Here is a 23,595-nt window from a genome sequence, read left to right as displayed (position 1 = left end):
TGATCAACGGGCATAGTTCAAATGACTCTGTACGCAACTGGATAGTCCTTCAACCAATCATACCAACGATTCATCACTTCTCTATCCGTCATTGTGTTGAACCCCAATAGCTTGTCAGGTGGATAAGACAGTTTGTGATTGGTCCCTGCAAATTTGTAACAGAAGCAAGATAGAAATATGTACAGGTTTCCAGCCAGAGCTGCAGGGCAAAATCACATTTCTGGCAGATAGGGTTGGGTTTACCCAGTCTACCTCTGAAATCTACAGACTGTACACTAGTTACATGCAATTTAAACTTGGCATGCAGGTGTAAGTTTGATGGTTAAAGATCGTGGCAGGTGTCCAAATAGTTCAACCCTTGGCATGGAGATGCACTGTTTTTTCCATGCCTGATTGCAACCCTATGATGATCTCATATTATAATTAAAAGAGGCATCATACTTTTTTAATCAAATGACTGTAACCTCCTAAGCTGCATTAATAACTCATGAAGACACATCACCTTCCACTAATATTGGCATTGCAATATGAGCAAAGGCGGCTGTGAAAATAAATCTGCTTTGTTTATCCTTTTGATCTTTCATTAAAGAAATTTATTAAAAAAATCTAACCTTGGACTCCCAATCATTGCAATGTCCTTTTTCCAAGATAACAGCTCTTAGTCTTCTCTTATAATGCCTAATAAATTTGGAGAACACCTGACAAAATATCAGAGACCATTCCTCCATACAGAATCTCAGGGATGGTCATGGCTTCCATAAGTGTATAAAATCAAACAGCTAGGCATGCAGATGCTTCTACAAACATTTGTGAAAGAACGGGTTGCTCTCAGAAGCTCAGTGAATTCAAGGTAGCGCGATAGGTTGCCACTTGTGCAATAAGTCCATTAGTGAAATTTCCTCACTAAATATTCCACGGTCAACTGTTAGTGGTATTACAACAAGGTGGAAGAAATTGGGAGCAAAAGCAATTCATCCATGAAGTCATACGCCATGTAAAACCACAGAGCGTAGTCAGACCATGCTGAGGCGCAAAGTGCACAGAAGTCGCCAACTTTCTGCAGTTGATAGCTACAGATCTCCAGATTTGTGGCGTTCAGGAATGGGTTTCCATTGCCGAGCAACTGCATCCAAGCCTTATCTCACCAAGTTCAATGCAGTGTCAGATGCAGTGGTGTAAAGCACTGGACTCTAGAGCAGTGGAGACGTGTTCTCCGGAGTGATAAATCATGCTTCTCTGTCTAGCAATTCAATGGATAAGTCTGGGTTTAACGATTGCCATGATATTGGACTTGTTTTTTCAGCACATCCCACAGATGCTCGATTGGATTGAGATCTGAGGAATTTGGAGGCCAAGTCAACACCTCAAACTTTTTGTTGTGCTTCTCAAATCATACCTGAACAAATTTTGCTTTGTGGCAGAGCGCATTATCCTGCTGGAAGAGGCTAAAGCCACCAGGGAATACCGTTTCTATGAAAGGGTGTACATGGTCTGCAACAATGCTTAGGTATATTTCAAAGTAACTTCCACATGGATGGCAGGACCCAAGGTTTCCCAGCAGAACATTGCCCAAAGCATCACACTTCCCATAGTGCATCCTGGTACCATGTGTTCTCTAGGTAAAGTGAGGCACACGCACCTGGCCTTCCACGTGATGTAAAAGAATACATGATTCATCAGACCAGGTCACCTTTTCCATTGCCCAGTAGTTCTGATGCTCATTTGCCCACTGTTGGTGCTTTCAGTGGTGGACAGGGGTCAGCATGTGCACCCTGACTGGTCTGCGGCTGTTTAGCCCCATTCGCAACAATGCACTGTGTATTCTGACACCTTTCAGAACCAGCATTAACTTTTGAGCAATTTGAGCATCAGTAGCTTGTGTTTGATCGGACCACACAGGCCATCCTTTCCTCCCCACTCGCATCAATGGTCCTTGGCCGCCTATGACCCTGTTGCCGGTTCACCAAAGTTCCTTCCTTGAACTACTGCTTGAACAACAGATGCTCTGACCCAGTCATCTAGCCATCACAATTTTGTCCTTGCCAAACTCTTACCAATTTTTCCTACTTCTAACAAATAAAATTTGAGGACAAATATTTACTTGTTGCCCTAATATATCCCACCCACAAACAGGTGCGTGATGGAGATAATCAGTGTTATTCACTTCCACTGTTAGTGGTCATAATCATATGCCTGATCTGCATGTGTGTGTGTATATAAATATATATGTGTATATATATATGTATACGTATGTGTATATGTATTAAGAGAATCGTATGATGTTGCAGTTCATTAATTCGTAAATTTGTTTGCTCCTATGCCTCCATTAGGCTAAATGTGACCTATAACAACAAACTTTCTGTGAACACTGCTTATCTGGGTGCACAATTACATCAGACAAAGCGAAATGAATCTGGCATTTTTAATACAATTCATTGTCTATCAAGCAACAGATCATAAATAATAATGGTGTTTGGTGCAAAGACATGTAACCAAAGAGTGGATTACAAAGAAATTGGCAATTGCAAGCAAATATAATACCCAGCAATGGGTACTGGCTTCATTTTGATTTTCAAAGAAAAAAAAAGCACAGCAGTGTTGGGAATTTTATTTGCTTTTATACCCACTTTCCAAACACACACACACACACACACACACACACACATATATATTTATGTACACATACATACACACGCTTTTCACTCTGCACTTATACTGCACTGCATCAGCTCATTTATTAAATTAAATTGGGGCAGTAAATTATGTTTTTTTGTTTTTTTATCATTGTATGACAGAGTACTCAGAACATTCATGACTTCCATTATACATCCAAATGAACACCGAACAAATTTAAAGTACATCTACACAAAATAACATTTCATATAATAAATGAGCACATTTCTGCAAAAAAAAAAAAAAAAAAGACTTTAAAAATCTGCAAAGCATAAAGCAAACAAAAAAACACCATGATCTGTGGGCGACTAACAGTAAATTGAAATAAAAACACTGGCACATTGGTTAATGTGGTTCTTGGTCTTTGCTACACAAGGAAATAAGCATTTTTAAAAGTTATCCAGACAGGACTATATCATGCACCACCATGCTGTAGTCACCAATCTAGCAAAAGCCAAAGTCTGGGAAAGCATTTGAAGCAAGTATATCAAAGAACAACACCCCTGAACTCAGGCATTACATACATAAAGCCGTTTAAAGTTGAACAGTTTGCCTATATAACTTAAGCAAGAAGTTTGATTAGTTAAAGTGAACATGTTAAAGGTTATGAACAACAGAGCACAGTAAATCATAGCAGAAGTTCAACCCTTCATGTTTGGCTAGCACATCAAGAGGCATAAAACAATCAGGCAAAGGCATAAATACAAAAGCAGGAAGTCGTAAGGCTTGAAATACATACGATGATAAATATGTAACAGTACTTTCCCAATAATAATTTCATTTTTAAAAACTCAGAGACAAGTGCAATTCTGGTTCAAAACCTGTACACTTTGGCAAAGGAGGCAAGCACCCAAAATGCTACTGTCCCCTTTTCCCACAAAATCTAATAATTAAAAAAAAAAAAAAAAAAAAACTATATGCACTAAACATTTTATTTTCAATCTATCATACAGTAGCAGTTTTTACACAATTTTTGCAGTTGCCAAATATTTAACATTTTGCATGTGTCTGAGACACACACACACACATACACACATACACACACACACACACACGCAATACAGAGATTGCTGCAAAAAGAGAGAAAAGAATGAGAAAAAGTACCATATCTTGTGCACAAGTGATTTAAATTATGTGCATGTTCAAGCATAAACTTCTCACTCATTTCCATGGAGTGTTTCAGAAGTCTTAAACATAATATTAGCCAAAAGAAGCTTTTTGCACACACTGAGCCTCATGAAACGTGCTGAATGCAGTGTTGATTTAAATGTGACAACTTAAGGATGAACCGACTACACAAAAACTTGCTCGTGTTTTATGAATAAGGCCCACTGAGTTCAAAGATCCAGGACGTGAGGTCATCCCCTTACTAGTTCCTTTGGTATTTGACCTGTACAAATTTGTAACATGGACATTTCCTATCATATCTGCAGTCTACAGATGTGCAAAAAGATGTGTTATTGAAGAGGCATCTACTCGTGAACAGTTTAACTTGCGTCTAGGATAACGTCTAAATTTGGAGTGTGTTGACCTCAAATAATCTTGGCGGGGATCTAATATGAAATAACCTCTGCTTATATTCAGAAACACACTAACTATTTCTCTACATCCTCACCTGGCGGACGTGTCTTTAGGAGTTCTAAGGTGCCAGGCTCAAGCCAGGGAGGAGAAACTATGCCTGATGGTTTCCATCTATAGCACTTTACCTCAAATATGCTAGCATACATTTTGATATCACCACTGAGTCTGTGAACACAGCGTTAACAGACAGAAAGCTGCCAGGAGTGAAAAATAAAGCAGGTGCAAAAACAAGTGTTTAAATATGTCAAGTATGTACAATACAAATAAGAACAGAATAAAACAAGTTCTTAAATAAACATACTTAAAGGTGTGTGTGTGTGTGTGTGTGTGATGGAGAAGGGATGGTGAATGCTGAAGGACAGAAGCTCCACACACACACACAGAGTTCAGTGTATTCTCAGACTCGGCTACAACGGAAGCTTCTTCAGCTGCTCAAAGGTGATGAAGAACTGAAAATGAAGTCAAGGATCATGGGAATATACAAGAATAGATAATGTCAGCATATGCATTTACACACACACACACACTTTATGCTCATATCACAATATTATGATAATGTGGCATAGGGCTGGGCGGTATATTGAGTTTGTACGATATATATATATATATATATATATATATATATATATATATATATATATATATATATATATATATATATATATACTTTTTAGAAACTATATGGATCGAAGCAATACCATTTATATTGCTATACGGTAGTTTATGCGAACGCATTTGAAAAATTGTGGAGTATAATCCAATTTGTCCTAAACATGATGCATACTTTATATTAAGGGCATCAAATTAACTGATAAGATATAGTTAACGCATATAGTTTGCATGACAGATGGATGGGCTGACTGATGCCTTTGGCTTGGCTTGCTCAGTTGGGGACACTAAAATTTCGATCCAAGTTTTCAACTAAATATCCAAATTAAATTAAATTTACTAAATTAACTATATAAACTATATTACTGATCTGCCCACATTGTCGCTATATGATCAAATGAAATGAGCTGATGACATCACTGTTTTCTCCAGAAGGACTGTACAGCCAAATCAAATTTTTTTGCAATATTTTCCTGTTTAACACTGTGAAGCTGCTTTGAAACAATAATCACTGTAAAAAACGCTATATAAAAAAGTTGACTTGACAGAATCGTGCTGTTTAATACATTTGAGATGTGATGCCTTCCTTGATGCATAATTTACATTTCATAGATATATTCTCCATCCTAATATGTTAAAAAGTCATGGAAATGCGTCCATTTTACGGTCAGGAGAGTACGGGCCTTCTTCAAGCAAATCTCCGCTAAAATTCAGGCTCCTGTGTTTGAGCGCCAAACAAACTTATTAGACTGTTTTTATTGTAATTGTTTTTGAAATGTAATTTTATATTTTTAAAAAAGTATAAATAAAGTTGATATTTAATGTGAAAACATTTATTATTTTTGTAGAATTTCATAATTTACATTGTTCTTGCCTTATGTAAAAAGTCTGGCGAGTAAAATAAAAAAATCTGGAACTACTTGTTTGGAGAGACTGTTTATGATTTATGGGTATTATAAAAAAGAAGAAGTGGGGAATTGTACTATTATAGGCTGGCTGTTTACACACTGAGGACACACATCAGTGTTCAAACATGCAATGAATTTTGCATGATAGCTCCCCTTTAAAGTTTATTTTAAATGTTTCACTTAAACGTGTGCTTCTGCTACATAATCATTTAAAAGCTAATTAATAATATTGCAATGTTTGTGATCTGTTCTTGGAAATATATTAATAATACAAATAATAATAAAAAATTAAAGGGGTACTTCAGCACTGAGGAGATGAATCTGTATTTAAACTGGGTCATCAATGTAGTAGAAATGTGAAATTATTTTTGAATTTGGTGCCTTCTAGACTGAGAAAAGACAGAAAATGTATTTTGTCTCATGGGGATGAAAGACTACAATTCCCAGAATGCTTCGCTGCCCTGTGAGGCCATTCCCAAAGCCACCAACTTAATTATTGTGACTGAGTTGGAGAAGACACTACAATTAAAAACTGAACGTGTCTGTTCAATATAATGAGTGAGTCGCCACGCAAGTCTCACAGCACTGAGCACTAACTGCAGGAGTCAGATAAATGAGCTGAGCTCTCGTGATGAGAGCTGAGGTAATCGCCACTACACTCGCGGCATACATTCACAACGTTCAGTCTGGCGTGTTTCAGTTCATGCCTTTGCAAGCTTAACTTTCATAGAAATTAATTTGAGAAGTTAAAAGACTTACATTGCTCACCATAGCTCTGTTTAAATGAGTGCGAGGTGAACTCTGAGTGTAATCTCCCATCTCCCATCCCCTCTGCGCGTGTTCAAAACATGCGGAAATGGCTCCCTCTGCTGGCTGTAGTCTTTAGCCTTTGGCCAAACATTCCTCCTATGATGCAAATATCGTCAATTTGCATCATAGGAGGAATTTTTCCAGAAATAAAATGCATAAATCTCTTGTCTCAGGGGGATATGGGGGGGGAAGAAGCACAATTATTTGAATATACTCTGGGGTTTCTACTGATACAAAGCCATATGCTAATCGCTGAAGTAACCCTTTAAAGCTTAAGTGTTCCAGTACTTTTTGGAGGACCACTTTGTGTGTGTGTGTGTGTGTGTGTGTGTGTGTGTGTGTGTGTGTGTGTGTGTGTGTGTGTGTGTGTGTGTGTGTGTGTGTGAGAGACAGAAATATATATCTACAGTGAGGAAAATAAGTATTTGAACTCCCGCTATTTTCCAAGTTCTCCCACTTGGAAATCTTGGAGGGGTCTGAAATTGTCATCATAGGTGCATGTCCACTGTGAGACATAATCTAAAAACACCACAGTTTTCAAGGTTACTGTTGGTACTACACTTAGACGTCATGGTTTGAAATCATGCATGGCACGGAAGGTTCCCCTGCTTAAACCAGCCCATCTTAAGTTTGCCAATGACCATTTGGATGATCCAGAGGAGTCATGGGAGAAAGTCATGTGGTCAGATGAGACCAAAATATAACTTTTTGGTCATAATTCCACTAAACATGTTTGGAGGAAGAAGAATGATGAGTACCAACCCTACTGTAAAGCATGGGGGTGGTAGCATCATGCTTTGGGGGTGTTTTTCTGCACATGGGACAGGGCGACTGCACTGTATTGAGGAGAGGATGATCGGGGCCATGTATTGCAAGATTTTGGGGAACAACCTCCTTCCCTCAGTTAGAGCATTGAAGATGGGTCGAGGCTTGGTCTTCCAACATGACAATGACCCGAAGCACAGCCAGTATAACCAAGGAGTGGCTCTGTAAGAAGCATAACAAGGTTATGGCGTGGCCTAGCCAGTCTGCAGACCTAAACCCAATAGAGAATCTTTGGAGGGACCTCAAACTCTGTGTTTCTCAGTGACAGGCCGAAACCTGACTGATCTAGAGAAGATCTGTGTGGAGGAGTGGGCCAAAATCCCTCCTGCAGTGTGTGCAAACCTGGTGAAAAACTACAGGAAACTACACGTTTGACCTCTGTAATTGCGAACAAAGGCTACTGTACGAAATATTAGCATTAATTTTCTCAGATGTTAAAATACGTATTTGCAGCTGTATCATACAAATAAATGGTTAAAAAAATCATATATTGTGATTTCTGGATTTTTTTAATTTAATTTAGATTATGTCTCTCACAGTGGACATGCACCTACTATGACAATTTCAGACCACTCCATGATTTCTAAGTAGGAGAACTTGCAAAATAGCAGGGTGTTTCTCTCACATTTTCCTCACTGTATCTAGCTACATTTTTTTTTTTTTTTAATGTTTGAGTAGTAGAGCCTTTGGGCTGACATGTATGGATGTCTTAAAATTAAAATTAATTTGATTCCTTCATTTTCAAAAAAAAAAAAAAAGACAATGGAAGATACACAATTTTTACTGAACAATATTTTAATTTTGGGGAAATTTGATATTAACTGCAAATGCCTTAAAACAAAGCCTGTGTTTTCTGTTTTTCAGATTTTGGATATTCTGTAAATCTTTAAGAATATTAATATTAAAAAAAGTAGAAGACTACTTGGTTTATTGAAGGAATTTAAACTATTTTATTTTCCTTAGTTTTTATTTCCTTACTATCTAGTTGTGCTGTTATTTAGAGTTTGTAACTGATTTTGAATTGCCTTATTGTAATCTCCATCTCTCTCATGTGGCAATGTACTGACCTCTAGTGGTTGGACTATGTAAACACTACAAAACAAAGAACATCTGTAAGGGTGCTTTCACACTGGCAGTTTAGTTTAAACAATGCAATCGCATAAAAAATTGGAATGTGAAAGCTGCAGATAGGGAAGCTCACTGCGGTACCAAATTAGCAAAGCATACTTCATGTGACACACATACAGTAATCCCAAGTGTTGTTCACACTGCTGCATATAATAGCACCAAATTAAAAAAAAAAATATATATATATATATATAGACCTGCATTGTTTTTTGTAATGTGCCAGAAAAGTTTGTTATGACGCAAGACGAAAGCAAATGAAACAGAGTTGGACAGAATTAAATGATCCTGTAACTATACCGCTTGAACAAATCACACTTGGTTCGGACTGCAGCAAGTGTCCGGTGTGAAAAAAACCCTAAGGACCTAAAGCAAAGTATTTTATTGATAAAGGATACAATGATGTTCCAGGGGCCCAGACGCAGCCAGTTGGGCCAAAAGCCTTTATAGAGAGCAAAAAACCCTTCATTTCTCCAGGTCTGCATGAGTCCATCCAGGGTGCCCTTGTACATAGGGTTACCGGCCAGCACACGCTGATTCATCATGCGTGTCCTCACCACGTCCACGGGGTTGGAGGCCAGTGCTCCTGCCAGACCACACGTGAAACTGGATCTAAAGAAACAGAAGAAACCATACGACTCATGAGGTTCAATGTTATAATTAAAATTTTAAATTGACATGCAAGTACTGCAAGAAATGCTCACATGAAATGTGTTAACACCGTGTCTCCCATGAGGCCTGAAAGAATCAAATGCTTCTTGGTGATGTCATAGACTGGCAGCTCCACACCCACCACGATGGCTGCCCTCTGTGCAGTAGGAATGACACCCTGAAAACAATAAAGACATCACTGTATCAAAGCAAAGCCGGTATATATTTAGAAAGCTGAAATGCTCACACGCTTTAAAATCTCACCGCTGATGTCTAAGACAAGACATAATGAAAGCACTCACCCTCCACAGGCCTCGCGTTCCCTCTGTCTGGTAAATGTTGATGAAATTAGACATCATGCTTCCCTGTAACAAGCTGCCTTGAGCTTGCATGCGAATCTGATAAGGCCCAGGGAAATAACAGTCCATAAGATAAAACAAGCTCAGTGGTCTGTGTTGTAAAAAACTAAAAGTTAGGATAGCGATAAGATGGGAAACATACTTTACACAAGTATGCGAACACAGCTGCGAGCAGTTCGATTATTAAATTAAGTACAAAATATGTCCGCATGCAATTCATAACCGCAAGCAATTTGCACGCTGGCGTGACTGTGCGCTTGCGTAAATTATGATTACCAAACGCGAATCATGAGATTTATGTCTGCATGTATTGTTTGGACAGTTTTATGTGGACTATATATTGGTCTGTAATTGGCCAAAAAATGTGTGGCATTGAGATTATAACATTGTTCTCTATTTTTAATAGAACTGCATGATTATTCATTAAAAGATCGCACACCACACAGTCTTATTCCTAAATGAGAACGATTCAGCTGTGTCTATTAACCTTTGACAAGTACATTCAGATCTAGAGACAGGGAAACTGCTTGACAAAAAGTATTTTCAACCACACAGTATCATCATCCAGTAATGAGCAAATGAACACTGAGCAAATCATTAAATCATTCATTCAAACATATTTTTTAACAGAACCTCTTGTAAATTGAATTCTATTTAGTTTAATTATCTATTCAGAAACGTGCGAGAATTATAATCTTATCATAACAACTATATACATTTTTTGAGGAGCCGAGCATAACTATGAAAATAAATAATATATATATACTGTGTGTGAATAATTTGTTGTGGCTTTTCTGAGAAGATTTTACATACCTTTAGCACATCAGTTGGATTTGCCAAAGAGGAGGACAAAACACCAGACACAACCCCACAAAACACATTAATCACCATAGTTTCATCTGAAAAACAGACCAGAGCATCCATTCGATTCACAATGTTCTGTCACTCGTTTCATTAAAGATTCAGAGAAAGAAAAAAAGTGGCAAAAGCTACAAAACATTAAGCAGTTTAACCATTCAAATCACTAATATAACAAACTCAATAAGGCAGGAATAAGACAAACATGCAATAATCAACCACTAATTTAAGGCACATTCAAATCTTATTTTTTGTAAATGCTCTGAGTAAAGCCTTGTTTCACTATTTTAAGATGTGGCACCTCGTCTTTATAGAGCAAGGCACCAATGATAAGACCCCAAGAGAGAAAAATAAATGAGATTAGAGTTCAGTGTGATGACAGGAGGAGAAAGAACAAAATTTAAATGTGGATCAAAGTTAGATCGATAGTTACAGTAATTCCTTGTGACCAATCAATGTGACCAACAGTCAGAACAGCCGTTCATTTTGGCAGGAGAACAGGCTTTGGTACCCCGACACCAGCAGGCAAAGCCTGTATCAAAATAAGCATTTTGACAAAAAGTGGCAACATCCTTGGAAAACCATGCAGAGAAAGCAATTGAAACTGGCCAGAAAAGTCTAAAAACAGCCTGTTCAATAAAATAAAAAGGCTTAACTGTGACCATTCTTTGAGTGTTTGTAGCAGGGATTCAAGAAAATACAGATGTTGTTTGCAGAAAAAAAGAAGATTCCGTACCACGTCAGATGGAAACCGGCTGGCGCCAGCACCAGATAAGATCATGCTAGAGACGCACAAGCCTGCCGCTTCAGCACCTTTTGTTTTTACCGCACATTAGTGATGGTGGCTACACCTTGTTTTGGTGGAGCTGGGCTTGTGGCAAAATTGTGGAAAAGTGAGCCAATTGCTACATTCTACATTAAAAAAAAAAGACCTATTCATAGAAACCCTGTTATCTATTTCCCATTGTCTAAAAACACCAAACAAGCAACAGCCACAGGTGAGAAAACAAAAAAGGTTTCTGCATGTCCATCAAGCACATTTAAGCTTCTGTTCACATGTAAACTGATCATGTCTCTTTAGAAGACTGAAACCACTTAATTCTACTTTTAAAGTCTCTTTATGAAGCATCAAAGTTTTGGTGCAATTAGACCGAATTAGGGCTGGAAGAAATGACCTAAAATCAAAATCTCGATTAATTGAACATTATACCTTGATTACGGTTAATGCAGGTTTGTACTGTAAATATGCTCAACTATAATATGGATTTTTTTTTCTAATGAAAAGGTTAATTTCTTATCTTTGTCATTTTAAAATAATTGAAGGAAACAAATTTTTGATGGTGGCTCACATTTAGCAGATATTTTGTCTAAGGGTCGTGACTCGTAACATTTCTTACAGATTTTAGCTTGTTCTAATTTAGATAAAGATAAATTAGCACAGTACAATGTACATTTATTTAAAAAAAAAAAGCATTAATGAGATGGCAATTGTGTAAATAAGTTATACTGTCTTTTCTATTTATTGTGGAGCTGTGGGTTGTAGTTACTTCAAAAGTAGAAAATATATTCCATTTAACTGTTGCGTTTCTAAGCTAATTTAGTGATAAATCACAGGACGTTGACTGAGTTTCTGCGCACCTGAATGTAAAACCGATCTTCACGTGATGTGCGAGCTACTGTCTGTGCGCGTTTTCGGGTGGTGTGCTAGTGCTTCAATATAATGATACACATCCAATGGTCTAAAATGGCTTGAATGCCTTTAACAAATGACAAAATTTTGTGAAGATGCAAGTGAAAGTGATCTGGTTCAAGGCTTGGACGTTATCAGAGACACAACGCAGCTTGGTTCGGATTCTCTTTGTCACAGAAAACAGCTCATGAACACTGAAGTTAGATGTTTTCCATGTTGTTCTTGATTGTAAAATCACTTTAATTTTTAAGCTGGCAAGCCTTTAAACAAATACAATTTGCAAACTTTCATGAAAACGGAAGCGAAAGTGATCTCGCTTTGGGGCTTGAGCACTGTCTGTATGTGTGTTGCTGACTGTGTTTGAGCTCGCCTGTGTAGTCGTAATATATATATATATATATATATATATATATATATATATATATATATATATATATATATATATTACATTATTATATACATACACACACACACACACACACACACACACACACACACACACACACACACACACACACACCCCCCAACACATACATATACATATACAGGTCCTTCTCAAAAAATTTGCATATTGTGATAAAGTTCATTGTTTTCCATAATGTAATGATAAAAATTAAACTTTCATATATTTTAGATACATAGCACGCCAACTGAAATATTTCAGGTCTTTTATTGTTTTAATACTGACGATTTTGGCATATAGCTCATGAAAACCCAAAATTCCTATCGAAAAAAATTAGCATATCATGAAAAGGTTCTCTAAACGAGCTATTAACCTAATCATCTGAATCAACTAATTAAATCTAAACACCTGCAAAAGATTCCTGAGGCTTTTAAAAACTCCCAGCCTGGTTCATTACTTAAAACCGCAATCATGGGTAAGACGGCCGACCTGACTGCTGTTCAGAAGGCCATCATTGACACCCTCAAGCGAGAGGGTAAGACACAGAAATACATTTCTGAATGAATAGGCTGTTCCCAGAGTGCTGTATCAAGGCACCTCAGTGGGAAGTCTGTGGGAAGGAAAAGGTGTGGCAAAAAACGCTGCACAAAGAGAAGAGGTGACCGGACCCTAGGCATGTGCCGATATCAATTTTTCATGTTGCGATTAATTGATGAAGTTTTATCACAATATACGATATTATCACGATATTGAAATAAGTTGCAAAAAAAAAGTGATGCCATAGCATAACAGCTTTAAGAACTATTTTTGTAAGAACACAAATAAGTGAATGTTTAAATACAATAGTGCACCAAAAATATATACAGCTCTGGAAAAAAAATTAAGAGACCACTCATTGAGAAATCAATGTTAAAGAGCATATTGCAGGTTAAATTTTTTTTGAGATAAACATATAACCTTGTATGAAAATGCCATATGAAAAGGTAATGCAGGATTTAAAATGTTTTTAAAAGACATAAGAGCACAAATTTGGCAGATAAAGTGGCCGTTTCGTTGGCTGTTTGTAAAACCGCAGTTTTTTTCAACATCGCGTCATATTACGTCACGAGAGGGAGTCGTCTGCCAAGCTCTGCATTGGCTCAGTGCAGAATAGGTTGGTATTCTGTAGTAATCAGTGTATTTTCGGTAGTTTTTCTATTTAAATTTATCATTGTCATGGAAAATGATAGTGTCCAGCCTGTCAGGACATTGAGTCCACAGGTTTCCTAAAAAAAAAAGTTAGAAAAGCTGCATTGTGGCGTTTTGTGCAGGTGAAGAGACGGGACTTCACTTCTGCATCGGCTTTGACACACGCGGTGGTGTGTGTGTGTGTGTGTTCACTTTACACCGCGGATTATCAGCGATATGATGAAGTTTAACATTGCAATACTCATGTAGTTAAAGGATAATATTAAATGATTAAATACTCACACGCAATGCTTCTTGGCTATTGTTTTTACATTAATCAATTTCAACATTGATTAATACAAAGTATGTAGGCTACATAAACACACATGCATAGTCTCACACTTTTAAAAAAAAAGTCAGGAATTATGTGCTGATAATATTTTATTCAAGCGTATATACATCGTTCACTCAAATACATACTCAAAACGTCATACATCCCCACACTATCGACGGTGAATCGGCACAAAATAAACCCATAACACAGAATGAGTGAATAAAGGATCACAATAACACGTTATACTGTGGCTCGGCCGCGGCGGAGTGTGACGGCCGGTCGCGGATCCGTCAGACGATCAGCTCGGAGAAACCGCGTGAACTGAGCACCGTAACTGAGGCGATCCGGGCGAACACACACACACACACACACATACACGAGCGTTCGCATTAAACAGAGACTGAAGACTCAAACCAGAGACTCAATGTTGCTGCTAGCTTTAGATAGAAAACATTACTTGTGTGCAAATGATTTGTTGAAAAGCATAGAACAGCAGCCCTTTCAACAGATACAACCAGAGAGGGAGTGAGGGCGCACGTGCGTATGCATGTGTGTGTGTGTCATGGTGTGTGTGTGTGTGTGTAAAAAGGCACTGTAATGGTTGCAGCAACTGAGCTATAGCATAATAATACTCATAGATCTAGCCTGTGACATTGTTGTGCATGATTTGGCAATAGGGGCCAGCCATGCTGAGAATCAAGCCGACTCCCGATTATTTTTGATTTTGTATGTTTAAAAAAATATCGTGAGAGAGAGGTGCGAGAAACGTGCTCGGCTCGTCGTGTTTTTCCTCACATGCTGCGAGCCACGACCATACGAGCATCCACAATGTCCACGCGAGGGAAAAAGATCGTCTGCGAGCTCATATGTCAGCAAAAACAGCACCGCAACGTTACGCCCCGCGCCCGGCTTTACATCTAATGTGGACGGCGAGTGTGACTTAAGCCAGATGGTCTGAACTTATTATTAGTTTCTGTTATTGGTATCAATACTCCTAGATGACCAATAGCAGCTTTGCGATTGCCTGATACATGATAATTATCTGCGAAGTATTGTAATCTGAGCACAGTGTTAGCGTATAATGTTATGAGCCGACTCTCACCTGCTCTGTTTTCCACTGTTTCTCCTCACACAACAACTCAAATCCTCTCTTCTGATCGTTGTTCTGTCTAATCCTGGCCTGTCCCTTATTGTGTGTCATAATTGCATGGCTGTGGTCTGCCATATGAGTATTAATAAACATTTATAATTTCCACAGTGTCCGAACTGTCATTGCGATCCATTGTTTTCCTTTGGTTGAAAGTCACGGCACTCCCTCTCGTTATGTCACTTCCGGTTTGCGCATTTTTAGATGCGGAAGTAAAATTTTCTCACAAAAACGACTCAAAAAGCCTTATTAGCGTATTTACAAGTATATTTTAAAGAAATTCTAGGTCCTACATTATTTTTCTATACACTGACTCACTGGAGTCTCTAACCTGCAATATGCTCTGTTAAGTGGTCTCTTGATTTTTTTCAGAGCTGTAAAAGTACAATTTTCAAACAGATTAAATTGCAAAAGAATTAGGCTATAAAGAACAACAGGTAGGCTTACAAATTACAATAAGGTCTCATTAGTTAATGCATTAACTAAGATTAAGCAAGCTACATTTGGTACAGAAAGTATAATGATTTTGGTAATGTTAGTTAATAAAAACAGATCATTGTTAGTTTAATCTTAGGTCCATTAAAAAAGTTATTTTGATTTTGATTTTTAATGTCATTATAAACAGTAACTAAGAAATTAACATAGAATCATTAATTCTTTATAAGTATTTTTCATTGTCAGTTTGGAAATAATGAATTAACATGTTAACTAATGAAGTCGGATGTCTCAAAGTTTTACTGAACAATAACAAATAATCAGAACAGTTCTAATTATTAGGGCATGTTGTAGTCCAGATTAAAGCATAAAAATGTTTAAGTTTGAAAATAAATAGCCTATTAAGTCTTTAAGTATTAAGTATTTGGTGCTGTGATGAACAACATTGCGATTACAAAAAACGAATGGCTGTTTTAAAATCTACACGCGTTTTTTTTTTGTGCTGGTTTCCGGGGTAACCGGCTGCATTCTGCAGTTCATCAGCGCCCTCTGCTGTCACTGAGCGGCACTTCAGCAGCGTCTCCTTCACCGGTTCAGTCATGTGCAAACGCACGTTGGGCTTGTTTATATCTGAGCTCGTGTCCCTTTGACGCAGAATACAGCGGTGTTGAGCATTTATACGGTTGATGGGCAAAGTATTCTTGAGTGCATCATAAAAAAATTATAAATTGTTAATAAATTATTCTTTACGATATTTTAAAGTGCCCACGATAACAATATTGTGCATATTCATTATCGTGATAAATCGCATTATCGAAAATCGGCACATGTCTACCGGACCCTGAGGAAGATTGTGGAGAAGGACTGATTCCAGACCTTGGGGGATCTGCGGAAGCAGTGGACTGAGTCTGGAGTAGAAACATCCAGAGCCACCGTGCACAGGCGTGTGCAGGAAATGGGCTACAGGTGCCGCATTCCCCAGGTCAAGACACTTTGGGCTACAGAGAAGCAGCACTGGACTGTTGCTCAAATTTTGCATGTAATTCGGAAATCAAGGTGCCAGAGTCTGGAGGAAGACTGGGGAGAAGGAAATGCCAAAATGCTTGAAGTCCAGTGTCAAGTACCCACAGTCAGTGATGGTGTGGGGTGCCATGTCAGCTGCTGGTGTTGGTCCACTGTGTTTTATCAAGGGTAGGGTTAATGCAGCTAGCTATCAGGAGATTTTGGAGCACTTCATGCTTCCATCTGCTGAAAAGCTTTATGGAGATGAAGATTTGGTTTTTCAGCACGACCTGGCACCTGCTCACAGTGCCAAAACCACTGGTAAATGGTTTACTGACCATGCTATTACTGTGCTCAATTGGCCAGCCAACTCTCCTGACCTGAACCCCATAGAGAATCTGTGGGATATTGTGAAGAGAAAGTTGAGAGACGCAAGACCCAACACTCTGGATGAGCTTAAGGCCGCTATCGAAGCATCCTGGGCCTCCATAACACCTCAGCAGTGCCACAGGCTGATCGCCTCCATGCCACGCCGCATTGAAGCAGTCATTTCTGCAAAAGGATTCCCGACCAAGTATTGAGTGCACAACTGAACATCATTATTTGAAGGTTGACTTTTTTGTATTAAAAACACTTCTTTTATTGGTCGGATGAAATTTGCTAATTTTTTGAGATAGGAATTTTGGGTTATCATGAGCTGTATGCCAAAATCATCAGTATTAAAACAATAAAAGACCTGAAATATTTCAGTTGGTGTGCAATAAATCTAAAATATATTAAAGCCATTGTTTGCCATTAAGTGTAGCAAAAGCGTATTTGTGATATTTGAGGCTCGATGTGCTGCGGTGATACGCAAATTCCTTGTTGTATAGCTTGCACACAACCTTGCTCTTGTCGACGCGTCTATCCTTCGTTTTTTTAAAACAAAATTTCCCATCCACGGGGCCAAGCAAAGCGGCCTCATCAGCTTCTTCGTTCATGTTCACTATGGTTTACTGTTGTCGTGACTCCGGAGCGCTAGTTGGTGTTCCAGTATAATAGGTCCGTCGAAACTCATTCATTGAAAAACGTTCCGCGGGGTGCAAAAATAATTAAGTGTGGTTAAAATTATGTTATTTATTTTTTTGCATAATTAATTAACACGTTGAAGTCCCGTAATTAATTAATCTTAATTAACGCGTTAAAGTCCCGGCCCTAATATATTATATATATTATATAGTGACTGGATGTGAAAGTAGGTTATTATCAATTAAATATGCATAGAGTATGTTACCGATCAAGCGCATACATGTTTTGATATCAATGTTCAGGTCTCAAATCAAGGTCTGAAAACTTTCGGAATGCTACTCCCACAAAACTGGTTCAGTGAGTTTTTTTTAAAAAGAGTTAGATGTTGAATAATTGAAGATAACTGCATCAAAGTCCCAGATACAATGTTTAAAGCTTTGTAGCTTTTCTGTTCTATTCTTAAACTACAGATTTGTTGTACTGAGAAGAAAAGATATTGTATAAAATAAACAATATGATCAAAGGATTTATCCTATAAACCCACCTTCAGGATGGCTAACAAACAGTTTCTTCAGTGTGTTGTATGTACCAATCTTGATGGTCCCGTAGGAAGCTTGTCGGAGGAGCGCAGGTGAAATTCTAGAAAAAAAGAAGAGAAAAACACCCCCCCTCCAAGGTCATTGCTTTATTTCCATACTGAGGTTAAATGGAAATTTAAATAAGTTAGTTTCAATGACAGACTAAACACATCACATGACCATGAAATGATTAACAAGCACATTTATTAATGCAATGATTGATATCAAAATAGAGAACAGAAAGAATAGTCATAAATGTCAGAAAACATTAAAGTTTGCACATTGTCAAAAGTTAGTCCAACACTTTCTCGTATGCATAGAAGACAAAGACAAAATCATGCAAAGCACATATGCAAACTTGTGTGCAAATCGGTTCAACAAAAGTACACAAATTGCCCATGTTTTTCCACAGGAAAATTTATATTTAGAGGTAGATGTGATTTGCTCTGAAATACAGGATGTCCTTGTCCATGCAAAATGCACAAAGTGTCAAAGTATTATGATAAGTGGTTGATGAAGTACACAAATCAAGTACTTGAGTAAACTGAATAATACTATTCAAATTCACATAAGTTAAAGTAAAAAACAACTTGATATTTAATGTTCTCAAGTATTAAAAGTAAAAACTACTTATCGATGAAGCATGTTTTATTACTCTAGCAAGCACTAGTCAATAAGGAAGATTACAGCAGACATTTAACATGTCCTATTGATCTGAAAATAAGCAATACACTACAAAATCTATTTAGGTGACTGATAATTCAAGTGTTCAAACAAATAAAAGACAAAATATAGTATTAGTATTAAAAAATTGTGTAAACACGAATTGTGTGTAATTGTGGTCATACATTAGAGATACAGAACACACACATACCCACAGTACTACAATCTGGCATTAGTAGCTCACTTTCACGCAATCAGTTGCATGCACACTCAAGTTCAGAGGATCTCCTGGTTATTGGCTCACTTTGATTTAGACATGAATAAATTAGTGAATTGTTAACTGGAGACTCGACCTGACCAGGGCTGCGTTTCCCAAAAGCATTGTGAGCAAAGTTAATCGTACTAGTAGAGAGCAATGCTTTCAAATGCTTTTGGGAAACGATCCATGCTTCGTACGTGAATTAGTAAATTAGCTGGACTTTACTGTTGACATCTGTAAGCTCAAACCTGCATCTTATTTTGACTGCATCTTTTTAAGCAGATACTAAGTAAGTATGTCCTAGCCACTTCTACTTTCTTACAAGAATACCCTAATGAACCAGAGATGCAGATAACTTCAGCACCGTTTCCAGCGAAATTGCTCAAAACAATTTGTCCCAGGAACTTTTGTTCCTTATAAAGTTCCAGAAATTCAAGTTTTCCGTCAGGTCACATCGTGTGTGGTCTTTTTTAATATGATATCATTACGTTGCTGTCTTGCCATCAGCCAATCTCTGAATTCCTGATCATTGTTTTGAGTATTGGTATATCTGCCCTTCCCAATGATGAACACAAGAACACACACTAATCTCAGACAACGTAATCCAGATATCTCAATCATATCCGCAAGTTTGGTGAACCAAATTAGCCAGAAATCAGTTATCACGAATAGGGATGGGACAAAATATTGATAGGGTAATATATTGTTTATGTTCTCCATGCGACACGAGAATCAACACACTGGCGGCAAATATTGATATTTTAATAAATAAAATAAGGCAGGCACTGTAAAAACACTGATCAGGCATAACACCCTGACTGTTTTGCGGTTAGGCTGCCCATAACTCTGTCACCCGTTCACCACTGTGGAACCTTGGACCACTTTTGATAGATACTGACCACTGCAGACCAGGAACACCCTACAGGAGCTGCAGTTTAAGATGCTCTGACCCAGTTATCTAGCCATCAGAAATTATCTTTGCCCTTGTCACACTCGTTCAAATCCTTACGTTTGCTGTTTTTTCCTGCTTCTAACACATCAACATTAATATATCCCACCCACTGACAGGTGCCACGATGAAGAGGGAGTGTTATTCACTTCCCCTGTCAGTGGTCATAATGTTAATCGTTCAGTGCACTTTGCAAAATGACTCAGTGAAAAGAATCAGCTTGATCACAAACCAAACACTGCCCTCGCATTTCAGAGAGGTTGTTGCTTTCAATAGTTTGCAATAACGAGGAACGATATGTTTTTGTGAAATGTAGCAGAACAACAAGTATATTATTATCCTTTGGAATGTAGTGAAAACAAACAAAAAAAGTATTCTAACATTTTTTAAACTCAAGTTAAGCAACAAAGTGGGTGATTGCTTACTGGCCCAAATCAAAAAAGCCCACCAGTCTCTAGATATAAATCTGGTCCCTTTTTCAATCCAGAATTATTGTGAGACAAAAAAGTTTAATCACTAAGAATAATTAATGCATAGCCTTAAGTGTGTTTTAAAAAGAAAATGACAGTACCCTACTAACCACATGCTTCTGGCCAGGAAAAGGAACAGCACATTAATATATGAGATGATGATTTGAAAAACAAGATGCTCTGTGACAGATAAAATGACCAAGTAGACTTGAACGACTGCAGTCTGTGCATGCCAAATCAGGGGGGCAGTTTCACTTGACTCAGCTCCTCTACAGACTAGTGCAGACCACGTGAATTAAATATCATCTATATTTAGAGTTTATTACAGCTATCAGCTGTATTTAAAACCCTTAAATCACTGAACAGGTTACAAACATACCTTTAAAAGGGAACAACTCAGAAAGTATGTTGAAACACCACTGCAAATGAAGCATATGTTGTCATTAAGAATATTTAAATAATTCAAACTCACCCCGAATACAATGCCCGGACGCCTTCTTCACTTCCAATCCTGAACAAAGCGTGGAACATCCCCCGATATCGTATCTCCATGCAGTGCGTCTGCCCTTGAACCTGGAGCCGCGTTTTTGTGAGATCAATAGGAAACGTACCTGCAAGATTTAATGATGGGTTATATTTCAGATCAAAAGTATAAGGGTGCTTTCACATCTCTAGTTCGGTTCATTTGGTCCGAACCAAGGGCAAACAATTATACATTGTTGCATTTTTCAGATTTTTTGGTTCCTTTTCACACCACACTGATTGCTTTGGTCCGAACCAGTTGAAACGAACCAAAACGCAGGCACGTGACAACATCCACATCACTCATTGGCCATGGCGTATTTCCTAAACTGCTTTTCGATTGGTCAGAATTTACGTGTGGGAAAATTCCAACAGGAGAGGCAAAGCCAGCAAACTATAATAACACTAATTTAGAGACGACTGTGCGGGCCAGTTTTGTCCCTGGCCATAATCTACTACACGGTGTGTATTTACCACAGTATGCAAACAAAACATTTCTATAATGAAGCGCGGATGCGACATGAAAACAACGTTCTAATGCACTGCAGACGGCGAGCGCGCATCGCTCGTCACTTCAAGAGGGGGCGTGCATTAATTATTAACTCTTGACATGCTTCCATCTTCCGAAAATATTGCCAACGATCTATCAGGTAATAATATCATGCACACAATGTCAGCGCAGCTAACTACGGCAGCTGGTTCAGTCCAAAAATAATCAGTACTTTTGCAGTTGGTTCTGTTCGAGGTCGGATCACGTTCTCACCACAAACAAACCGCTCCAGAGTTCGTTTGAAATCGTACCGAGACCACCTCTTCAAGGAGGTCTCGGTACGCTTGTTTGGTCCGCTTTTGGTCCGCACCCGAGTGCGATTGCTGCTTTCAGACCTGACCAAACGAACCGCACCAAAGAGGGAAACGAACTCTAGTACGATTCAACCGAACTAAATGAGGCAGGTGTGAAAGCACCCTAAGTACTTTATTATGTATACTAGTACTTTAGTTCAGGCTGCTTTGCTTGTGAATGTACATAGCCTCTTATATCTGCCATCAAATATCCCACCCTATTTCAGATGCTTTTCCTGTGGTGGGGAATGTTGTTTTTCATGTTCTGCTGAACAATATTCTTGCAATAGCAATCAACGCTCATTATACAACCCCTCCAACGTGGCAAACACAGCAATTGGGATTCTAAAGGTAATGCTTTAAAAGTTTTAAATAACAGTATTTCGTACAGCAACTAATAAACAGTGTACAGAAATTATAAACAGTAATAATAATGACGTGACTGTAATAACAGTTATAATAATGATAATAATAAAAATGTAAAATATTTAAATGCACGTTTTAATGTAAACAACTTAATGATTATTTACATATTTGTGCAACTCGGTTCTTTATATCAGCTACTGTAAACGTAAACAAACAAAAAAAACAGATATTGGACTGAAAAAATATTACATACATTTATATTTTCCCTCAAATATGAATAAGCATGCTGTTCCTTTCATTTGATATTAACATGTATTGCGAATAAATATAATAAGCAAACTTAAATGAAGAAGGTGACGATGTAAAAACAGCAGGTGCACAGACTCACCGAATTCTGCGACAATTGAGGCCATTCCCCCATAGACAAACGGCTTCCAGTTTAGGTTTGCCATTTCTGTTGCGGCTCCCTCGGCTTGATGGAGTCCTACTAAAAACAGCAGAAACCCAAAATAGGAGCAAACCAGCTGTTTTAATCTCACATTGTACAACATTGCGCTGCCCGTCTGTGCTACAGCCAGTCTTCCCAGATGCATAGACAAATGTGGACCGGAATAAGAAGGAACGCATTAAAGATTCATTGCAAGCGCCATAGGAAATTTGCGGAAATTCTATTGGTTGTAAACTCTGTCAATAATTTGATCTGTGATCCTGGTTGGTCGGAGGGATCTGAAGTTCCACCTACTTCCGTCGCCAAGGAGGTTGAGTGACAGCAAACAACGGCTCGTCTATTTTGTTCAAACCGTGTCACATTGAACTTTTTAGGTTATCGTTGCCAATTAAAAAAAGAAACAGAATGCGACCAAACTCACCAATATAGTTAAAATGGGTCTATGGCGTTGGCGTATTATGAAATATGGCTGTAACATGGTTACGAATCGGACATCTAACGGCTTGCAGTCAGGTACGTTATGTCTATAACTACTCTCACCATCATAAAGTACAAAACTGAGTAATCGCGACATTTAGGCTTTATCGCCTCGTGAAGCTCACATACCTGAGGCTTGGTGCTTCAGTCACCTCTGTTATTTTATTGTGGACCCCATAGTCTCGACCACATGTAGGATTAATTTACTTTTCGCAGTCAAACTCCAGAAGCGCACCTACGGTTTTCTGTTTCCCATCATGTGTCTCTGTAGCAGGAACTCAACTCACCGAAACCGGAAGTTCCCGCCCGGAAGTTTGAAAGAGACTAGACAGCCCCACCCCCTCCCAAATTTCAATGTCACCCTGCCCGTCAGTAGGGAGAAATAAGTGTTGTTTGATGTAAACAAATTTATTTGATTCAGAATCAGATGACATA

General features: G+C 38.2%; 1 protein-coding gene across 3 annotated transcripts; it reads right to left on the bottom strand.

Moving 5' to 3' along the window:
* Window positions 1–2,408: 2,408 nt before the first annotated feature.
* slc25a14 (solute carrier family 25 member 14) lies at window positions 2,409–23,479 on the bottom strand. 3 transcript variants are annotated; one of them, XM_067422939.1, is made up of 9 exons: window positions 23,290–23,479; window positions 22,624–22,722; window positions 20,977–21,115; window positions 18,130–18,224; window positions 10,355–10,440; window positions 9,485–9,580; window positions 9,236–9,360; window positions 8,930–9,143; window positions 2,409–4,703 (listed from the first exon to the last, which is right to left on the bottom strand). In XM_067422939.1, the coding sequence occupies exons 2-9, from the start codon at window positions 22,685–22,687 to the stop codon at window positions 4,662–4,664; spliced, it is 861 nt and encodes a 286-aa protein (XP_067279040.1). In that variant the 5' UTR covers window positions 22,688–22,722; window positions 23,290–23,479; the 3' UTR covers window positions 2,409–4,661. The 3 variants fall into 3 exon arrangements, with proteins under 3 accessions (XP_067279040.1, XP_067279041.1, XP_067279039.1); XM_067422940.1 differs by having other exon boundaries at window positions 22,624–22,719; XM_067422938.1 differs by lacking the exon at window positions 23,290–23,479 and having other exon boundaries at window positions 22,624–22,864.
* Between the last annotated feature and the right edge of the window lie 116 nt (window positions 23,480–23,595).

This window comes from Pseudorasbora parva, chromosome 18 (genome assembly GCF_024679245.1).
Source record: "Pseudorasbora parva isolate DD20220531a chromosome 18, ASM2467924v1, whole genome shotgun sequence".
Lineage (NCBI taxonomy): Eukaryota > Metazoa > Chordata > Actinopteri > Cypriniformes > Gobionidae > Pseudorasbora > Pseudorasbora parva.
Note: the sequence above shows the minus strand (reverse complement) of the source record. Positions and strands in the feature narration are given on the sequence as shown.